This window comes from Pseudorca crassidens, chromosome 9 (genome assembly GCF_039906515.1).
Source record: "Pseudorca crassidens isolate mPseCra1 chromosome 9, mPseCra1.hap1, whole genome shotgun sequence".
Lineage (NCBI taxonomy): Eukaryota > Metazoa > Chordata > Mammalia > Artiodactyla > Delphinidae > Pseudorca > Pseudorca crassidens.
In genome coordinates this window covers 15,996,802-16,019,431 of record NC_090304.1, presented here as the reverse complement: position 1 = coordinate 16,019,431, position 22,630 = coordinate 15,996,802, and the positions used below count along the sequence as shown (strand labels likewise).

Genomic DNA, 22,630 nt, shown 5'->3' with positions numbered 1-22,630 from the left:
GGCCCAGTCTGGGTACCTTGCGTCCATGTTCTGCCCCCTCTCCACCACCCCCACACCCCCTTTTCCCTCACCACTTCTTAGTCCAGCTCTTGATTCATGAATCCTGATACATGTGGCATCCCTCTCACCCAGTAGCAATATCCCTGTGGGAACTATGCCTTTGAAAGTGTGATGACTGTAGCAGCCACTTCAGAGAGTTCCTTTCCTCCTGGAGCTAGCCCATGATCTCCTAATCGGACATCCCAGATGGGCGCCACCTGTTGTTTCACCTTCTCCCTCCCCCACCCCACCCCCAGTCTGTTTCCTGAATCTGACTGTGGTTAGCACACACCCTGAGTTTAATATGCGCTCTCTAAGCTGGCTTAGAATATAGTGCATTATCCTCTTTTCAGGAACATTTATTGGGTACCCGTACGGGTGTGGCATTTTAAACAAAGTGAAATAATGCAGGCCGGCAACTGATCACAGTTGCTGAATTAGTTTCCTTGGAAATAGGTCAGTGAGGAAGAAGATGTAAGAATTTAGGCCTAAAAGTTCATTAGAGGTCATTTAATCCAGCCCCTCCTTTTGCAGAGGGCAGAATGGAAGCAGGGCACCTTGAGTAGGTCTGGGGCACAACTCATCAGTGGCAGAGCCAGGCCTGGATATACGTTAACCTTGTCCCCAGTGTACTTTCTATAAGCAGTAATCAAGGCTGGCCGCTGTGCCTTTTAAAAAAAAGGTAGAAGCTCTTAGTTTCATCCTCTAGTAATGGGAAGCTGCAGAAGACCTCAGGAAGCTTAAAAAAGAAAAAAAAAAAAGGGTAGATAGAAAACTGAAAATAGAGGAGTGAGCACAGCTGGGAGTCCAGAGAGGAGGATATTTCCATAATCTAGGTAAGAGGTGGTTGGGACCAAGATTATAAAAATTAGAAGGGAAGGAAATAGTTAGGATGGTATTAGGTTATTACAGTTTCTGTTTGAATAGTGATGTAGAATAGGCCCCAAATGTAAGGACTCTTCAAATGATCGCTAAGCCCCTAACCGAGGCGTGGAGTTTGTTATAACAGACGTAGGCCTCTGTCTTAAAAGATGTGTGCAATTAAAAATAGATGACACTAAAAAAAAAAAAAAAAAAAAAAAAAAAAATAGATGACACTATACATGGAGGACTTCAGTAGTATAGGCAAACAATTGAATGATGGCGTTGTGACTTGAACATAGCTCTGGGAGCACTGTTACTAGAACTATAGGGATATAATGTGAAGTTTCAAATTCCTGCACTACAGTATATAAAGGCATCTGTTAGTAATGACCAAAGGCTGACCCCGGAGCATTTCCCTGAAGTAAAAAGAAAAAAGTTGAATTAGAGTGGGAGATGGGTAGCGAGGAGGGAAGGGGAGGGGTCGCAGTCGAGTTCTTGCTCTTCTGGCTGGGAAAATGCTTTACTATATACATAATCGACTTCGTACTACACCGGGGCTCGGCTAGAGAAGGCCCATCCCCTTCTGCTGCACTCCGTTTTGATCCTGCAGTCAGCTGCAGAGTTATAGATGAAGTGACAAGGATGGTATCCTGATTGCATCCAGCTGCCTGGAGTAAGTCAAGGGCAGAGAGGCCCCGCCTGAGGAGCAGCTCTCACTGAAGGCTCCAAAGGCATCTGAAATTCGGGACACCTCTGATGCTTTCAGAGCAGCGCAGTTCAGCGTTCTGTGACCCAGTGTTACCAAATTAAGTGTCTCTGGAGAGGAGTCTGGTAAGTGGCTTCAGCTAACAGGAAGAGGACTGAAATCTCAACAGCCTTTGACCCTAAAACTGATCCAGTGTTATTATTATTGCTGCAGATGGGGGCTTGAAAAGAACCCCTTGGGAAAGTGATTTGACCTTCCTTTGCGCGGATTAGAGAGCTGTGTTGACTCAAATACAGGGAGGGGGAATGCAGCTTCCATCCAGCAGAGGTGCCAACTGAACGGATGCCCCCATCCGCCCCCCCTCTCCTCCACCTTGCCCATCACTGGTGTTGAGCGCAGTTACTTGCGCTTGGAGGCCTTCAGAAATCTCTTTAATTCCATTGAGATGGATTGGTGGTTGTGGTCCTGGTGTGACTTGAACAGGCAGGTGCTTGGTGCCAAGCAAAGGAACCTGGCTGTGCGCTTGGTGGGGTGTGTTCAGGCCCACAGGCCAGACAGAAGTTACGGCCCACAGCCTATGTTGTTGCTCTGGGCTCTATAAAACTGTAATAGTATCGTATTATTTTAATCTGCTGAAATACAAACCCCAGAGCAGAGAACACAGCAGCAGCGTTAAACGTCTGAGGAAATGTTTGACATGGGTTCATTTGCCTACAGCTATTATGATGATGCCTGTGGCCGATTAACTCTGTTGGTTACAACACGGTGTTAACGAGGCCAAGGCTGTGGGCTGGAGAGGCCTGTTAGGTGAGCTGGTTCCACACGAAGGAAACCTCTTTTCACAGCTCCAGACCACGTTCCAGACCCTGGTCAGACAGCCCATGAAAGCATGTAGATGATCACAAGGCCTGGGCAAGAGAGTGTAATGACTCAGCAAATGTCCCTTTACCCGCTGCTGGAAAAGCAATTTAAAACATGTGCTTTAGTGATGGCGAGTTACTACTGTGATCTTCTCACACAAAGGCTATCACATTATTATGAATGGTAACTGGTGATCAGTACTGTTGCAGACTTCCTTTCTGAATTAAGAAGTATACTAGCTCTGGCTGTGAAGAAGAGAGGAAGGATCTTTGGTTCCCTTCTTTCACACTCAGCTTTCTGCCTGCCAAGATTTTGCCCCCCCCCCCCCGTGCCTTCAACAAGTGTGCACGGAATGCTCTCATGTACCGACCCTGTGCTTTGTGCTTGGGAGGCCGCAGTGAGTAAGACAGAGTCTCTGCCTCATGGAGCTTAAACTCTGTGGGAGGAAAAGGGATAGTGAGTAGACAGTAAATAACCAGTGCAATTTCAAGAAATGGAAGTTTGGTGAAGAAAAGCATGGGGTGAGGGGGCGTGATGAAGAATGGCTGGTTGGGGGACGGCGTTTACCTTGGATGGGAAGGTCTGGAAAGACCTCTCAGAGTAGGTGACATTTAAGCAGAGACCTGACTGATGAGCACGAACCAGCCTTTTGAAGAGCTGGGGGAACATTCCATCGAAGAAATAGCAGGTGCAGGGGGCTTGAGGTCTAGTCTACTCACAGTTAAAGAACAGGGAAGCCAGTGAATTGTGGGAGAATGTGGTACGAGAGAGATTGGAGAGTAGGAAGGCCGTTTAGAACATGCTAAGGAGTTTCGTTATTATTCTTAGTCAATAGGAAGCCATTTTTTGTTTTTTAAGGATTTTTGTGGGGGGGGATGTTATGGATTGAACATATCTAAAACAGGTATGTCGAAATCCTAACCCTTAGTAACCTTATTTGGAAATAGGGTCTTTTCAGAGGTAATTAAGTTAAAATGAGATCATTAGGGTAGGCCCTAACTCAGTTTGACTGGAATCTTTATAAAAAGGCGAAATTTGGGCACAGAGACACACAGAGAGGGAAGAAGACCATGTGAAGACAGAGGTTTGGAGCAACGCATCTACAGGCCAAGGAATGCCAGAGATTGACAGCCAACCCCCAGGTGCTGGGAAGAGGCAAGGAGGGCTCCTTCCCCTGGGTGCGATGGCCCTGCCAGCACCTTGATTTTGGATTTCTAGATTTCTAGCCACTCAGTTTGTGTTACTTTTTACAGTAGCCCTAGCAAACTAAAAAAGGGGGAGTATTAGTATACTGGCTCTGCCTTTGGGAAAGCAATGAAGCATCCTTCCTGGACTCAGTGACACTGGGGTGTTGGGTAAATATATAATGAAAAAATACATAATGAAAAAATATATAAATTAATAGGATGGAGCCCACTGATTGAATTACCCTGCGTAGAATACCCCACTGTTCTCTTAAGAATGGTCCTTTTAGTGATGCTCTGTAAATGATGGTTTGGAGGGGCAAGAGTGGAAGCCAAGAAATAAGTTGGAAGTCTGTTACAGTAATCCAGTAACCTGCATTAATCTAGTAATGAGTCATGATGGTGGTTTGAGCTAGAGAGAGTGGTAGTAGAAATGGTAAGAGGGAGGCAGAAGTAAAGCCAGTAGGACTCGGTAATGGACTGGATGTGGGGAAAGAGGGAAAGGAAGGAATAAAGGCTGACTCTTAGCTTTTGGCTTGAGCAGTTGGATTAGATGACGTATTGAGATGGAAAAGGCTGAGAGAGAATGGCTTTTCTGAGGATATGGAATCAAGAGCTATGCTTTGGGCATGTTAAGTTTGAGGTGCCTATTGTTTATCCAGTTGAAGATATTAAGTAAGTAGTTGGTAGTCTCAGAAATGTTCCGGGCCAGACATACCTTTAGAGGTCATCAGCGTAGAGACAGTATTTAGTGATTGAAACTAGATGTTACTTAGAGGGGAGAGTTGAAAGAAGAGAATAGGGGCCAGGAGTAGGCCCTCTGGAACTCTGCTGTTCAGAGGCCTGGTCAAGGATGAGGATTCGTGGTGCTGAGAAGCGGCACCAGGACAGCTGGCAAATTGTCAGTATTCACTAATGGTTAATGGTTTAAAGGTTAAACTCAGTTGTACGGAAATACATGGGGAGAGGTATTGGAAGTGCCCCACCCCTCATATACCAAATTCTGTTTAACAAAGCTATATCTAAGAACCTTTCCAAATGCGGAAATCAAGTTTTTGTTTTCAGTTTGTTACAGATTATAGAATCAGACAAATTCTGTATACTTGAGGCTTCCAAAAGGTCATTAAAATGTCTTTGTGCTCCAGATAGATTTTTTTTTTGTTTTTTAGAAACAGAGACTTTGTAAGTTTTCACAATGATCAAAATTTGTTATAAATCAGGGTTCCATTTAGTCTTCATTTGTGTGTTCATTAAGAGTGGAACCTGTTTCATTAATCACATGTTAAGAGATTACCTACCTTGGCCCAATTCAGGAAGCTATTATTCTACATAACTCGAAATTTCCAAGCAAGCATGGGGAAGTTTTGGAGGAAATTAGAATCACATCTATCTTTGAATATTGGCAGAAGAACTAGCATCTGTTGGATCAGATATCTTCAGAAGCCTAGTCTGCTCTTAGTATGTGAAGATTTGAATGTGGGGACTCTGTCGATACTGTTCAGAGAACTGAGCACTGTGCTTGGTTGTTGTCTGAACTGGGAGTTGATTGCTGATGTGTTTCTGTCCTCAGGTCTGGCGAGAATTTCCTGACCGGTTGGTGGGTTACCCAGGTCGCCTGCATCTCTGGGACCATGAGATGAGTAAGTGGAAGTATGAGTCTGAGTGGACCAATGAGGTGTCCATGGTGCTCACGGGGGCAGCTTTTTATCACAAGGTAAGTCGGGGGCAGACTTGGGGCAAGTGGGGCTGAGTTGACATACCAAGAGTATGATACTCGCTTTATTTGGCCCAACTTAATTTTCACGAGTTTTGGAAAAATGTTCTACTTTAGATGTTTTTTTCGAGTTTGCCTCTTTGATTTACTAATTCACACGTACAGACAGTTGTAAATATTCTCATTAGCCTGCTTTTTGCATGCATTATATTGTGAGCTTTTTTCTTATATCATTAACATTTCTTCATAAACAACTTCTTAACATAATTGCTAATATACCATTATATTAATATTCCATAAATCATGTATAACTGTTTCTCTATCATTTAGGTTGTATCTCATTTTTGTATCTAATATATTATTTTGTATCTAATATATTTAGGTTGTATCTGATTTTTTTGCTAGATAATGCTTTATATCAGATGCTTAAACAATGACCAGTATCCATTTTCATACCCGTTTGTACTTAGGATCATTATGATAGATTCCTAGAAGAAGAATTATGAACATTTGGGGGAGGTTTTGATATATATATATTTGTTGGTTGTTTTCAATATAGTTTGTGCCAATTTATATTCTTCCCAGCAAAATACAAAAGTATCTTACCATACCCTCCCTTGCATGAAAAACATTTTTTAAAAAATCAAACTTAGCTATTTTGATAAGTGAAAGTGGATCTTATTGATTTCACTTTGATTTGATAACTGTTGAGGTTGAAATTCCTTTTGTGTATATTTTAGCCTTTTGTATTTCTTCTCTTAGAATTGTCACTATGTTTTTGACTCTTTTTTTTTATTAAAGGGAGAGATTGAAGGGTATGCATTGGACTTTAGAATATTCTGTTTGATGGTGGAGTGCTCCCTGGGAGTGTGTGGCTTAATTAAACAGTAATAACTTGTCAATTGTCAGCAGTGGCATAAGGAACTGATGTCAGGAAAAAGATCTGTGCAGCTCAGCACAGTTAATTTGACTTCGCTGTATTTATATTGATTGCGTGTTGTTATCTCAGCACTGCTGCCCTCATATTTTTCAGGGCTCTAGATCCAGAAATGAGTTTTTGTTCTTAGCAAAGAATAAATAAATAAATAAGGTTTATAATTCTTGGGGTTTGTGGTAGACTGATAAATACCTTTTTTTAGCCCACAAATTTCTGTACTATTTCATACATAGAGGTTATGTAGTTTCAGAATTGCCTCATTTTGTTTCACTTTAAAAAGGACATGTCTGCAATGTCAATCCACCATTAATATATCTGTTTCTACCTGCAGTCTATAGAAAGAATATGGAAAACAGGGTTGAACATTGTGACTCGGGGGAAGGATTTAGTGAAGATCAGTATGTAGTGTGTTTCTGAACAATATTTATTAAACATATGATATATTAATCAGTCCAGAGGGCCTACATCTTACAAGGGCTTCACACCATACGGTACACACCTCTGTTTACTATAAGTGATTTTTTAAAGAATGACAGTGTTAAAGACACTTGGTCACCTGACCAAAAACCATTCTAATACTTCCTTTGCCCTTTCTGTTGATCCAGGCTTGTGACTAATCTTACGAGAGAAAGCTTGTCCCCCTGCCATGGCTCAGTTGCCCTTTGTGTATCAACCACAAGGAACTGCTATTTGAATGTGTCTCCTTTTCTGTCTCACCTGGCAGTATTTTAATTACCTGTATACCTACAAGATGCCTGGGGACATCAAGAACTGGGTGGATGCTCATATGAACTGTGAAGATATTGCCATGAATTTCCTGGTGGCTAACGTCACGGGGAAAGCTGTTATCAAGGTAGGAGGCATCCTTGGCCGGCTCTGCCCCTAACTTACTTTGCGATCTGGGGCATGCTTCTGGTTCTCTGAGTCTCAGAAGTTTTCATAACTATAAATGAAGCCTTGGAATAGATGAACTTTAAGCTCCCTTTTAGCTTTAAGATTCTATGATTGATGCTGTCATATTGTGAAATTGAAGCTAGGCTTTGATGATTTAAACATATGTTTTATACGTTTTTTTTTTTCTTTTTGTTTTCACATCTTTATTGAAGTATAATTGCTTTACAATGTTGTGTTAGTTTCTGCTGTACAACAAAGTGAATCAGCTATATGTATACATGTATCCCCATATCTCCTCCCTCTTGAGCCTCCCTCCCACCCTCCCTATCCCACCCCTCTAGGTGGTCACAAAGCATTGAGTTGATCTCCCTGTGCTATGCAGCAGCTTCCCACTAGGTATCTATTTTACATTTGGTACTGTATATATGTCAGTGCTACTCTCTCACTTCATCCCAGCTTCGCCTTCCCCTCTGGTGTCCTCAAGTCCGTTCTGTATGTCTGTGTCTTTATTCCTGCCCTGCTACTAGGTTCATCCGTATCATTTCTTTTAGATTCCATATATATGCATTAGCATCCGGTATTTTTTTTTCTCTTTCTGACTTACTTCACTAGGTATGACAGACTGTAGGTCCATCCACCTCACTACAAATAACTCAATTTCATTCCTTTCTATGGCTGAGTAATATTCCATTGTATATATGTGCCACATCATCTTTATCCATTCATCTGTCAATGAACATTTAGGTTGCTTCCATGTCCTGGCTATTGAAAATAGGGCTGCAATGAACATTGTGGTACCTGTACCTTTTTGAATTATGGTTTTCTCAGGGTATATGCCCAGTAGTGGGATTGCTGGGTCATATGGTAGTTCTGTTTTCAGTTTTTTAAGGAGCCTCCATACTGTTCTCCATAGTGGCTGTATCAATTTACATCCCACCAACAGTGCAGGAGGGTCCCCTTTTCTCCACACCCTCTCCAGCATTTACTGTTTCTAGATCTTTTGATGATGGCCATTCTGACTGGCATGAGGTGATACCTCATTGTGGTTTTGATTTGCATTTCATTGATGATTAGTGATGTTGAGCATCTTTTCATGTGTTTGTTGGCTGTCTGTATGTCTTCTTTGGAGGAATGTCTATTTGGTCTTCTGCCCATTTTTGGATTGGGTTGTTTGTTTTTTTGATATTGAGCTGCATGAACTGCTTGTATATTTTGGAGATTAATCCTTTGTCCGTTGCTTTGTTTGCAAATATTTTCTTCCATTCTGAGGGATGTCTTTTCATCTTGTTTATGGTTTCCTTTGCTTTGCAAAAGCTTTTAAGTTTCATTAGGTCCTATTTGTTTATTTTTGTTTTTATTTCCATTTCTCTAGGAGATGGGTCAAAAAGGATCTTGCTGTGATTTATGTCATAGAGTGTTCTGTCTATGTTAATCCATTTTGAGTTTTTTTTTTTTTTTTTTGGTTGTGATGGGTCCTCGCCTCTGTGCGAGAGCTTTCTCTAGTTGTGGCAAGCAGGGGCCACTCTTCATCGCAGTGCGCGGGCCTCCCACTATCGCGGCCTCTCCTGTTGCGGAACACAGGCTCCAGACGCGCAGGCCAGCAGTTGTGGCTCACGGGCCTAGTTGCTCCACGGCATGTGGGATCTTCCCAGACCAGGGCTCGAACCCGTGTCCCCTGCACTAGCAGGCAGACTCTCAACCACTGTGCCACCAGGGAAGGCCCATTTTGAGTTTATTTTTGTGTATGGTGTTAGGGAGTGTTCTGATTTCATTCTTTTACATGTAGCTGTCCAGTTTTCCCAGCACCACTTATTGAAGAGGATGTCTTTTCTCCATTGTATATTCTTGCCCCCTTTGTCAAAGATAATGTGACCATATGTGCGTGGGTTTGTCTCTGGGCTTTCTATCCTGTTCCATTGATCTATATTTCTGTTTTTGTGCCAGTACCATACTGTCTTGATTACTGTAGCTTTGTAGTATAGTCTGAATATACAGTTGTTGTTTTTTTTTTTTTTTTTTTTTTTTTAGTTATAGTTTTTAACCTCCAGTATCAGAGATGAAGGCTGTGGTGGTCAATCTACAAATCATGTTTTTTAAAAACTATAATTTTATTCTCAAACGTGACTTGGAATCTAGTTCTTTTCGTTAAAGAATGCAGTTTACATCTTTCTTAAGGTAGCTGATTTTTTTTAATAGACGCTGAGAAGATAGCACACTTTGTACAATTATAATTGTAGTTGTCCTAAACATTATTTTAAGATAGCGATTACCAGTTTGTAACAGTACCTTTCCTGTAACATATTAAAAGCTGAGATCACATGGGGATCTTTGTATGTGTAATAGATGTCTGTTCCTGAAATGTAGATCTTGCTCAAATCAGATCCCTAGGAATGCAGGGAGAGTACACTTCTGTGTAACAGTGGAATCGTCTTGACCTTTCTTTCCTTCTGGATTAGAATTCCATATGTGAAAATGGGCAGTGCTTCTAGGCCAGATTCCTGTACTGGAAGCTTATGTTGGACGCATGGTATGGCATCCCCAAATGATTCCTCATGCTATTAATTGATGAGACAAGCTAGATTAAACCAAAGTGACTAAGGAAAGAGGAAAAGTCACTGTGTGTTCAGACTTGACCCAATCTTACCCTACCCCCCAGCTCTCTAAATTACTCAGTGAACAGCTCACTGCAGGGAAAATTAAAGAATATAAATTGCAAAACTAGTTTTAAAGGAACTCCCCTTATTTCCAAATTTGCGTTTTTGTTTGTTTGTTTTTTGTGGTACGTGGGCCTCTCACTTTTGTGGCCTCTCCCGTTGTGGAGCACAGCCTCCAGACACGCAGGCCCAGCGGCCATGGCTCACGGGCCCAGCCGCTCCACGGCATGTGGGATCCTCCCGGACCGGGGCATGAACCCGTGTCCCCTGCATCAGCAGGCGGACTCCCAACCACTGCGCCACCAGGGAAGCCCCAAATTTGCTTTTTGACATGCTTCAAGATGTTCTTAGCTGTGCCTGCATACTCTGGACGGTAATTCCTCGGGTCTGTATGCTTCTTAGCCTGGTCTTAGTTATCTAGCTTTCTTCCCCTCCCATCCCTCTACTGGTTACTTATCTTCACTAGGTTAGGATAGCAGCCTCCCCTGAGTTTGCTAAAAAAAAATTAGAAGTTTAACGTCTGGGAGGGTGGTGGGGAGAGTCAGGGAAAAGGATTCAGAGGGCAAAGGACCACTGGATTTTTTTCCCTGACTCAACGGGATTGCAAAATAACCTGGCATTTTCAAGAGCATGGTGCTGCTCATAGCATCTGCCATTAACTGGAAGAAGGAGAACGAGCGCCTATTGGAACTAAGGTTACGGTGAAAGTTATGGGAAGCTGTATTTCATCGCCCTTATGGCTGCAAGAACAAATGGTGTTTATACAAGGACCTTGGCAGTGAGAAAACAGTCATTAAACAGGAATTAAGGAGCTTGTCATCACCACTTCTTTCCAGTTACAGAAGGCAAAAGCCCTCCAAGCCTTTTTTATTGGGCCCTTGTGAGTTCTGCTGTTGGCCGAGCCAGACAGAACTGAATGGAGGAATAGTGAGGCATGTGTGTGTGCATGTGTGCCTGCAGTGGGAGTGGGCATCTCAGCGTATAGAACGGAAGTGTGCAGAGAGTGGTGTCACGAGCGTGATTTTATTGTCCTTGGCACTGACAGCCAAGTATATTTTTGTGCTCTTCTGGCAGGTAACACCACGAAAGAAATTCAAGTGTCCTGAGTGCACGGCCATCGATGGGCTTTCGCTAGACCAGACACACATGGTGGAGAGGTGAGTGAGCCTCTAACCAAAAGTCTGCCCTAGTCTCTGATCCCCATTTCCTGCCTTGGGCCTGTTTATGGGACTTTGTTGCAGATATAAGGACAGCAGCTGGTAGCCATAGTCACCTCCTTTTGCACGTGGGAATTGGGTTAGTTCAAGCCCAGGTCACCCAAAGAATTAATTTGGAATGCTACTCACTCAATTTGTAATGGTTGGAAGGTCTTAAAAATATAGCCGGCCTTAAGCTCCGGAAGCCAGATTCTCCGTGTGGACTAGGCAGTTAACTATCCACAGTCATTCGAGTGGAAGCGAGTTAATTCCAAAGAAATACGGGATTGTTTTCCAGGGTGATAGCTCCATGTTACAGTGAAAGTTTGATTGGAAAGAATTAACCTAAACCCCTAGAGACAAATTACCTTTGCTGACACAACTGAAACACCTACCTACCAAGAACAGAATTGAAAGCACAGCTCTTTACATTACAGAGAGAGAAGCAGGGCAGCTCTGAGATACTCCCTTTATATTGATTCAGTCGGTCAGTAAGCACACCTTTGTGTGGACGTGACACAGGGCCTTGCAGGTGAGTATAAAAGGAGTGGGAGAGGTCTGTCGTCCCTTAAGACCTTTATAATCTTAGAGTAGACCTAATAGTTCTCACTTGTATCCCAAAGGTCCCCAAGCTTCCAATCTCCTGAGTCAAACCGAATTCTTCCAACAGGCAACCCCTTACACGAGGCAGCAAGCTCTGACAGCCAGTAACACTGTTGTCAAGGGACCAACATGCATTCAGAGAATGTCATGAGAAAGACATTAGAATGAGGTATCTAGTTCAGGTTTCCACAGGTCCCATACGCATCTGCTTGCGGCATTCATTTCTGAAATCTGTCAGCCACATCAAAGTCCTTCGAGCCTGGAGGATGGTTCTGTACAGCGAGTTGTTTCACTTGGCCTGGAGTCTTCTATAATGTTTTACTCCTTCTTACTCTTACTTCTTACTCTTACTCTCTAAATAATCTCTTTATCTCTTTCATATATAAATGTCTTACCCAAATGACATGACTTTTACCAACCATCAATATGAAATAACATATTATTGTGATTCTGGAAATATCTGTCACTGGTCCCAAGTATTACCCGGTCAAGGACAGTGACATCAACTGTCACAGCTCATTTGGAAGAGACCCCAGTTATAGTTCTATTAGAGCACATAAACTTGTTACTTAAACCTACCCCCATTCTGTGTTGGGAAGAATTTCATAGCATTAAGCAATTAGTTATTGATTGGACCGAGTTAAAATGGTGGGGTTATAGGGTCCAAGAAAGGAATTGTGTGGAGAAAAGTTGACCTAATAATGGCCCTTAAAGTTCATGCTAAAGCTAAACAACTCCTCTGTAACACCACTGAGATCATAACAAATGCAGTGGGAAAGATTTAAGTTAGATATAATTATTATTAAACACTGAAGAAAGTAACTATGGGAAATGGGGAAGCTTCCTCGTGGGAAGAGGCTTTTGAAAATAGAATAGGCAACTGCCCAGATGTTGGTAGGCTCGATTTTATCAGAGTTTATAATTAACAATAACAGGTACACACACGTGTGTGTATATATATTTAATACGTGTGTGTGTGTGTGTGTGTGTGTGTGTGTGTGTGTGTAAAACTTAATCCAAAGCTATATGTGCTAAGAGTCATAAGGAAGGCTCAAAATGTCATACCTGATCTCAGGAAAGAGAAGTGACTTCTTGCTAGGTCAGTTATTAGGAATAATTTTGTAAGAGGTGGCACTTGAAGTGAGCCTTCAAAGGTCACTAGGATTCCAACCGATGCAACTCCGGGCAAGAAGAGGAGATCCTCGGCAGGGAAACTGGATGGTCCAAGGTACATTTGGCAAGCAGTCAAGATACCCAGTTTGGCAAGAACGTAGCATTGTGGCCCATTAGTGCCAAACTGCAGAGAGCCCTGGATGCCCAATTAAGGAACTGAGCTTTTTTCTCCAGGCTCTGGTAAGCCATAGTAGGTTTTTGAATAGGAAGTAGCTTGATCAAAGTGTTGTTTTGAGGCTGATTTGGAAGTGGTACATAGAACGGAATGAAGGTGAAGAGACAGAAGAAAGAAGAACAGTTAGAAGGCTCGAACTAAGTTGAGTGTGGAGAAGAAGGGATGAATTAAATTGCAAGGGATTTTTTTTCCCCCCAAAGGAGAAGAGCTGGCTCTTGATTTCCAACTGAATAGGTATGGGGAGGTAATGGAGAAGCAGTTGATCAAGACAGTCAGGAAGAATGGTAGTACCTTTAACAGTGTAAATAATATAATTAGGAGGGATGCCAGTTATGGGAGGGAAGGGGATGAATGTTGGACCTCACAGTATAACTAATGAGGCCAGGAGATTTAATCATGTGTGAAGTTGGAGAGCAATCAGGCGGGTGAGTTTTGGGTCTTGCCCTCTGTCTCTGCAGGTGTAGATACAGGGCAAGCAGTTGGAAATATGGAACTAGAACTTTAGAAAAAAGATTAAAACAAAAGTGGAGATCTGGAAGACATCTGTCCAGAGATGGCAGCTGACTGAAGAAAAGCCAAGGGCAGAATCTTGAGAAATTCAGACACTTAGGAGACAGAAAGAGTAACTGAAAAAAGAGAAACAGCCACTGGCGAGGCCAGGAGAGAGCCAGCGTCTCCAGTGCTCGGCCGCAGGGAGGAGCAAGGAACATGCAGACTAGGAAGTGGTCTTGGAATTAAAGTGGTCATTGGTGACTTTGGGAAAAATGATGTCGTAGGTTGATGGGGCTAAAGAGTGTGAGCTAGTAGTGAGGAAGTAGAGTCAGTGAATGTAGGCTCCCCTTTTGAGAAATGTGATAGGGAACAGAAGGAAATCAATCTTGAAATTAATTAGAAACTGAGAGCAAAACTATTCGGATGAATGACTGAATTACTCAATAAGGCACTTAGATGGGGAGGGAGGAAGACGTGATTTCAGCCCTGTTGGGTAGACCAAGAGATGGAGTTACAACTGCAGAACTGTTCATTTGTTTTCTTTTTTTAAATAGTTGCCTTTGCAGAACCCACATTTTTTGCACAAAACAGTGAAAGGAGTTAACCACTCTGCGTGTTATGACCTTGTGTTGAGATTTGTGGTTCAGTAAGCTTGTTTATCCTTATATTTGGGGTCTGGGATCAGAAACCTCAGTCGTGGAGGAGAATGGCTTTTACTACCCAGCATCCATTTCCAGGACCTGCCGTTAGTTCTTGAAGAAGCAGAAGAATTTGTGACTGTTCATTTTGGCCAATAGCTTTACCCAGGTCAAGACGGTACAGCAGACAGACGGTGTTGGTTTAAGAAACAAACATTGTGTTTTGATTCAGGCCAGTCTTTGTTCAGAATATGATTAGCCACTTATTAGCTGTCCAGCTTGAGGAAATTGACTTACCTTATCCTGAATTTCCAACCTTTTCATTTCTTAAAATAGATATATTCACTATCTATCATGTTGCATTCAGGAGTTCAACAGATGTTTACTGAGCATCTTTGTACCAGTGTGTTATATGCTGGAGATGAAAGGAGTAGCAATACATGAAAGCCTGTAGCACAGGGCCTGGTGAGGTTCGTTCGCTTTCCAGTTTCCCCAGCACTGATCCTGAAGGTTCCTGGTTACTTTAGGTAATTGTATGTGTTTGAAAGGAAAACTGAAAACGGTTAGTCCTTTCTCCCCCAGACACTTCCAGCGCTTTGGAGATAGACGTTGGCAGTTCTTAGCCTGTCTGTACTTGATTAGAAAACCAACCCAGGGGAACAGTTACTGACATGGTAGCTGGACCCCTGACAGAACAACTCAGGTGGGCCACCAGCGATCAGCCAGACTCTTAATCTACCCTAACCTGTCGCCCAGCCCAGATCCCCTGCGTGAAAATAAAGTAGGAAACACAGTCAACACCCGTCAGGAGAGCTAAGGACCTTTACCATTCAGCATGAGCAGCCACTTCTCCAGGGCAGGCTGTGTGGAGAGAAAGAAGGACTCACTAACCTGGGTTAGCCGGGGCAGCTGTCAACAAGTCGAGCTGGCCTGAGCCCCAGTGGCCTCTTGCCTGGGACCCGGCCCTGTTGGCAGGTCTAGTTACAGAGGAGACGTTGTCCTCAGTGCTCTCCAGGGGGCCCTAGAGCCCCTGTCCGCTGCCAAGAGCCATGATCCTTCTTTAATACGTGCTCGCTGGTGCCTCTGCTGGGCACGGCTGGGCTTTGCTGGCCAGCGTCTACAAGCAGAATAACTGGAAACTAGAAGAATCGGTACATGTTTATAGGCAGAACAACTGTCAAAAGTAAGACCTTGGGGAAATTTGACTTAGTCTGCCACTGCCTTGACCTCATGATTTAAGGAGAGAAAGGCTGTTGTCCAGTGCTTGCTTCATACCATTTTGTTAAAACCCCTTGGTCTTTTCCCCAGTCTCCTGTCAATTTGGTACCTGGGACTACGACCTCCCGAGTCTCAAAAGACTGCCAACAGGAGGGAAACTCAGTGACCTGTGGGTTATTGTAGAGTCTGCTAGAAAGAGCAAGGGCTCTATTGCCAGCACGAGACTGGGTTTGAAACCCAGCTCCACCACTTTCCAGCTCGGGGTCCTTGGGCAGTCCCTTAGCCTCTCTTAGCCTGAATTTCTCAAACCATAACAGGAAGCTACTATACACCAATCCTTGGGCATACGGACGGGGATATTTAAAGGAACCATTGGGATCATGTATGTAAATTAGCTGGCACGTCATGGGTGCTCAACGGTTGTTAATTTCCAGCTCCTCCCTTTAGACCCTAGAATTACGTTAATAAATAAATGTGTATCATCTCATAATGAAGACTTTAGCCTCAGCAGCCAGAACACCTGGGTTTGGTTCTGCCTCTTACTAGTTACTTGGCCTGTGGTCCTGTCTCTTAGCCTCTCTGTAATGCTTCTCTGTCTTCCCGGTGTACAGTGGGAAGGATAGTAGACCTGCCTCACAGGGTTGTTGTGAGGGTGAAGTGAGTTACTGGTACATGTCAAGCACTTGTAACACAGCCTGGAGCAGAGAATAAATGTTAATTGCTGTTGATTTGTGGTCATGGACACAGTGATCTTATTAGCTGGAAGAGCTCAAAATGAAATAGTAACACGTTTTGACCAAGAGAAGAAGCAAGAGAAAAGAATTGATAGTACCTGGCTTCTTTACTTATTGGTTTCTTGCTAAAGCTCAAAGGACTCAAGTAAAAGCTATTGATTAAAATAAGTTGAAACAAGGCTTACAGTATCTCTGAGGACAGAAGAGCCTTCTGGTCTGTGTCTTGGAATTCAGCCCCTACCTGGTAACCCGTTCTCAGGTGCCATGGGCCTGACTGAGGAGAGAGAATACTGACCTCTCTGAAATCCATCCTTGAGGGCCCCTTAGCTTCGAAAGTGGTTTTTACGGGCTTGATTTCCCCCTCGGGTCTGATGCTGAAGTGTCATTAGCCAGCTGTCACACTCCGCTGGCCTGATTGACCAGAACCATTTTCTGCCAGCCTGTCTGACCTGCTCCCCTCTGGAGCTGCTCACGAGGCTGGGGGCGGTGTCGGGGCATGGGGGGGCGGGAGGGGTGTGCTGAACTGCCTCCTCCCCCAGCAGTGCTAAGTTGCTTGTTGCTTTGTTGCTGCCGGTTCTAACACAGGAGTGGCTAAAATTGTGAAAGCTGTCCTGTGTGAACTTCAGCTTTCATGGAAGAGCTTATGGAAGTTGCCCCATAATTCGCAGAGGTTGCCACTCACAGGCCCACAGTAGTTGTGGGTTGACTGACTGAAGTGTTTGTCCTTTGCAGTTGAGGTTCAGTGCCCCATTGCCTCCTTCCGCCTTCCATCGCTCCATGTGTACGATCTTCCCTTCTCCCTTTTAAACTTGAGTGGGCTGAAGCTCAGATCCAAGTGCCTTTTGCCTTTCCCCCCTTCGTCTTCTCTTCAGCTGGCAGGGATGGGGTTAAGGATTGTTGGCAGCTAATCCACCTTGGTTTGAGGCCCGCTTCTTTGGAGCTGGAAGAATGACTGGAATTTGAGGGGGAGGGGAAAAGATATTCTGACCTCTGCAGGCCCCTGGCCTCCAAACAGCATCCCTGGTTCCCTTTCTCCCGCCGAACGAGTAGTTGAAGTACCCCCAGATCACGTCCTTTATCCACGCCCTCCCAACCATGTTAAGAACCTGGGAGCGTGCTGGGGGTCCTTGCATTTCTCTTGTAGATGTTGAAGACTGTGCATTGATATTTTGCTCTCATCTCTCAGCCTCTTGAACGGTTTCTCTCTTCCCCACCCCCTGTCCCTCTCCTCTGCTCCACTGCCCTCCCCAAACCCCACAGGTCTGAGTGCATCAACAAGTTTGCTTCTGTCTTTGGGACAATGCCTCTTAAGGTGGTGGAGCACCGAGCCGACCCCGTCCTGTACAAGGACGACTTTCCTGAGAAACTGAAGAGCTTCCCCAACATCGGCAGCTTATGAAATGTGCTGCTGGTGGAGGTCTGAACACTAATCCCGGGCGGAGGAAGAGAACACGTCCCCCCAGCGCTCTGATGCCCAGATTCCAGAGTGGGAGATTGGCACATCCCTGCCCAGCCTGCTTACCCGAGAGCAAGAGCCCAGGGAGGACATCTGAGTACCTCGTGCAACCTCTGATGCTCTCGATGGGTTCTCTCTGAAAACTCCAGATGGAAGCCTTGGGCAGGCTCCAGGGGTAAGGCCAGCTCAGGCGTCCTTTGTTTGTAGCTCGATACAAGGTCTAAGAGGAAACTTCACTGGCTGTAAGACAGCTGAGAAACCTCCAGCCCATTTCAGATGTGGGGAATCAGGTAAGAGCTGCCTGTTTCCCACTTTTCATTACTTCAGATCAGTGAGTTCTTCAGAGGAGAAGCCATGCCCAGAGTTTGGTGCAAAATGCAAGCGCCTTAGTGGCATTTGATGCCCTGGGACAACGGGGCCCTGGCCTCGCCCAGAGAAGAGCGCCGGCTGCCGAGCTGGGACCTATAAGTTCCATGAGCTGCCTCTCTTTGCTTTGGCTTTTTGATACGATTAAAATTATTTTTTATTCCATTTCCTACTGTGTCTTAAATATTGGTTATGGAACTCTGTTTCTTTTTGTGTGTATTTAACTCTATCTTCTGGCCTCAACTCCAGTCTCCTCCTCATGTCTGGGAAGATACGCAGCCAGGAGGAGTGTCCAGTGCCATGTACCTCCAGCAGAGGAAGAGCCCCAGACTACAAACACTCTTAGAGGAGATGTGTCCCCAAACCTCCAAAGGAATCTGTATGCTTCCTGATGAGATCTAGATATTCTCCAGGAAAAACAGAAGGCCTCTCATAGCCATACACTGAGTCGCTCTGCTGGTACCATGTTGTAAAAGTTGAGGCAGTTGTGACCCTCACCCCACGGGGATGCCATAATTTCCCTCATTCTCTTGGCATAAACCTAACATTAGCCAGAGAGGTTCTGGCTAACGTTAAATGCTGCTGTAACAACTGTTTTGCAATAGTTGCTGGTGTATTTAAATCATTACATTTCAGCATTTAGTAATACTGCACATGTGTGAATTATACCTCTTTAAGCCCAGTTGATGGACAAATCTACGCTGGCAAATGTTAGACGTTATGGATTCGACACAGATTTATCTGTGGCTCTGATATTAAAATTAGCCACAGTTTGGGCTTTAGCCATAACATATGTCCCCAGAACACAAAATACATAATAATTTGCTTGGAATATGGGTATAATTACTGAAACCTAGTTGTGTGCCAGTCCAAGTCACTAAACCACCACGCATTGTTCCGTCGAGTGACATGAAGGTGAGCTGTTCTCCTGCTGTAGTTTTCGAACTTGCAGTTTTAACGAGTCACTTCACCTGTGCTCTCATAGACTTTGAGAGGCCAAAGAAAACTTTCAGAAGTAGCGAAATTGAGAGTGGAAATCTTGAGAGTCTCATCTTTCATATTAAGGAGCGATAGAATCACGGACTGTTATAGGTGGAAGGGATGAGATAGCATCTCCAGGTCATTCATTTTGCAGACGCAAACACTGGAGTTGTGATTTATTCGTGTATTGCAGCTGCAAACACACGTGCTTAAATCAATACTAATGATTTGAATAATTAGATTCTAGTCAGCAGGGGATATGAGAAGGCATTTTGGCCTCCTATTCATAGTACTGGAGCTGGGATGATAGAAACCAAGAGGAAGGGTTTTCTCTTGTACACCCAGATACTGGTAGCTGACACAGTGAGTACCTCTGACCTTTCTAGGGGTTCTCTAACTTGTTTTCCAAGATTTGGGGCAGGTGGAAGGGGAGGAGGGCCTCATTTAAATCCCAGCTAAAAGCCAAGAACTGTGCTGACGTTGCACGTGTGTTATCTCACCCTCAATGTATAGCACTCTGCTCTTTTCACACCACCGACTGCACTACCTTAGTGGCTGGTTTCTAATCCAGTTCTCACTCTCAAAGGGTAAATTAATCCTCCCTCCCTCCCTCTTTATTTGCCCTTTGATTATGGAAGAGAAATGCTTCAATCTGAAGTCATTGGGAGCCCCAGGGGACTGAGTTAGTGGGCCTTTTTCACCTTCTTAGGAGTTATTGGACTTCTAAGGGCATTAAAACTCTATTTCAAGTACCTTACTACCCCCAGAAATATTGGGGGCTAGATCTCGCAACATAGCAGAAAAGAATTTTTATTGTAGAATGTGTATTACATCCTAGGCACTGGAAGCAAACCTCAAAGCTTCTATTCCTAGGAACAGACGGGGTGCAGGTCACCAGGAGAAATTCAGGACAGGAATATAGGAAGTGATCGTGATTCATGGATTCAGAGACTAGGGACTCAACCCCTGTGTTGGTGAATTTCTGACCTGCTCACCAGCAAGCCTCACCTGTAAGTCTGGGCGGGGATCATCTGTCCTTGGGATGCCGCAGGGCCTGGTTTTAGAAGTGGAACAATAATGCTAATTAAAATGTCATGTTCTGGCCTACAACAGACAACAGCTGGTTTTAAATTTAAGAAATCTTTTTTAAGGAATTGCATCCTACTGGCCTGTACAGACGATGAACCTGAGTTGGCCCTGGCCTTTGTCCGAATGTGTGCTCTAAGTCACTTGCCTTTGCCCCCAGGGATCTAATTAGGATGAGCTGGCCTACTTGGAACGCCAAGGTTGGAAACACTTTTGTTGGTTAACATTAGATAGCTGTTAATATTCTTATCTCGTGTATTTTATCAAGCCTCACACATGTTTAGGCAAACACCTCCTTTTCTGGGAAAATTAAGGAGGAAGATATCAACTTTTGTTCTCAGAATCTCTGGTGCTTTCCTGCAAATGATGCTATCCTGTCTCCTCTTCTTACTCAGTGTCATGAAGGTCAGAACACTGCTGAAGCCTTATGTGCTTCCAGCTTGTGGTTTTTAGGAGTTTCTCTGCTGCCTCTGGAAAAAGTGACCATCATCCTGGCCTGTGCTGACCAGGACCGGGAGCTGGAAGAGGCCAGCAGCCTCCGTGCTGTCACTTGCTGAAGAGGTTGCTAATAGCTCTGTGATCCCGGCTTCCTCCTGGGACAGTCCTGACTGGTGGATCCTTGCCACTGAAAGGTAGCAGGCTTCTAGCCACGGAGTTCTAAAGGTCTGATTGCTGGGTTCAAGTCCAAGACCCTTTGATGGTAGAATTAAGAAGTAGATGAAGCAGGGACTTCCCTGGTGGTCCAGTGGTAAAGAATCCGCCTTACAATGCAGAGGACGCGGGTTCGATCCCTGGTCAGGGAACTAAGATCCCACATGCCATGGGGCAACTGAACCTGCACGCCACAACTACTGAGGTTGCACGCCTCAACTAGAGAGCCTGTGCGCCACAACTAGAGAAGAGAAAACCCGCACGTCACAACGAGAGAGAAGCCCACGCCGCAACGAAAGATCCCGCGTGCCACAACTAAGACCCAAAGCAGCCAAAAATAAATAAAATAAATAAATAATAAATCTTTAAAAAAAAAAGAAGAAGAAGAAGTAGATGAAGCAGAGACGTGTTGGGAAGTGGTTCAGTTTTGGGGGGATTCTTCCTGGCTCTGCAGTCCCAGGATCCCGGGGGAACCCAGCCGAGAGGGTGGAGGTTTTGGGTGTTGGAGGTTCCCCATCGTCCAGCCACCCCGAGCCTGGTGGGTTTCCTTTGCTCTGGGGACAGTAGCATCTCTGGGGGTAGGCTGCTTTTCCCATTTCTCTTGGTCGTCTTCTATTGCAGCAGCAGAAGCCACAGCAGGCCATTTCCTGAGCCGCCCTGGCTCAGAGAGGCAGAGGCAGAGAATGCCCACTGCGCCCTCACCCCTTCAGCCACTTCCTGAGGAGCAGTCCTGGCCGGAGCGCCAGCCATGTTGGTAGGCGGCTGCTGTCCAGGAAAGCTTTGGAAGTGACTTGAGCTTTCCACTCAGGGCCCGGAGGCATATGAACCCTGGGGTCCGGCTGCTCGTCTCACCCGAGAGCTCTGTCCCAAGCCCTGGGGCTCCTGTCCTAGGCTAGTGTTTGCTTCTGAGTAAAACTGGGGGCAGCTTTTGGCTCCAATTTGCCAAGTAGGCCTGGTGTGATGATCTGAACAGGCCTCACTGAGCTGCTCCTGGCAGAGGAAAGGTAGGCAGGTGGACTCCGCTCTCACTTGTAAGGTTTTCCCCCTCTTTAGGGTGGGAACGTCCTAAGCTAAACTCACAGTCTCTCTTGCACCTCTGTTAAAGGGACTGTCAAGGGTCCCCCGCATCAGGCTTTGTGACGTCCAGGTTCCCAGGGAGGGGTTGTGTGGTCTGTCCAGGCAGTGTTGGGCCTCGGCTTTTCAATGTCAGGCTCACCGTTGCTGGCAACACAGGGAAGGTGGCTGGGCAGTTTGGCCCCCTCTCCCAGCTTTCCAGGCTTCTCTCCTTTTCAAGAAATTGTTGAGTCACCAGCATGTGTGTCTGGCATTTGGTTTCCTCAAATTTACAGCCTTCTCAGGGTAGAGTTTTTTCCTTTCTTCAGCTCCCAACTGGTTGGGCCCCTGGTTGCATTTCTTCCCAGTCCTCCTGACTGGCGCAGAGCTGTCAGGCCAAGACGAAGAAAGGGCAGGATGTCTGGGTCACTCTTGAGAGGTACCAGGCAGCTGTGTCTGCTAGAGGTTTCCTCAGCAAAGCACCAGCTCGTCTCCAGCGTCTCAGGAGCTGCACATAGAGTGACAGCTGCCAACAGAGCAGGGACCGGAATCCGTGGGTCTTGGAACCAAGCCTCCATCCACTCCACCCACTCTGCAGAGCCTTCCCCTCACAGTGTATCTATTTGAGCTTTTATTTACAGCTGCCAACTTCTATCATTAACTCCTATGCCTAAGAAGAAGCTCAAGGACTGTCTGGTTTTCTGGTAATCACAGCTGAAGAACAACCAACTAGTTACTGACCCAGGTAAGGTAGTATTCAGTCATTCAGTTTTCTAATTGTTTCATCAATTAGAAATTGATGAATCATTGATTCATCAAAATGTACTCTTTGCCAGACCCTATGCTGGGTCCAGGAGATAGAATGGAATAAGACACAATCTTGATCTCCAGGAGCTCCAGTTCCAGTGGGAGTTCTTAGCTCTGTGAGATGGTGCGAGTCCATCAGTGGCCTAGG

The 22,630-nt window shown here is 44.9% G+C and overlaps 1 protein-coding gene across 2 annotated transcripts in view; it reads left to right on the top strand.

Moving 5' to 3' along the window:
• Positions 1-18,069, top strand: part of EXT2 (exostosin glycosyltransferase 2) — a 120,248-nt gene extending 102,179 nt beyond the window's left edge. For both annotated transcript variants that reach the window (XM_067749324.1, XM_067749323.1), the window contains 4 exons: positions 5,225-5,368; positions 7,030-7,158; positions 10,928-11,010; positions 17,343-18,069. In XM_067749324.1, coding sequence (XP_067605425.1) covers positions 5,225-5,368; positions 7,030-7,158; positions 10,928-11,010; positions 17,343-17,481 — 495 coding nt within the window. In that variant the 3' untranslated portion in view covers positions 17,482-18,069. The remainder of the gene's footprint in view (positions 1-5,224; positions 5,369-7,029; positions 7,159-10,927; positions 11,011-17,342) is intronic.
• Positions 18,070-22,630: the final 4,561 nt, after the last annotated feature.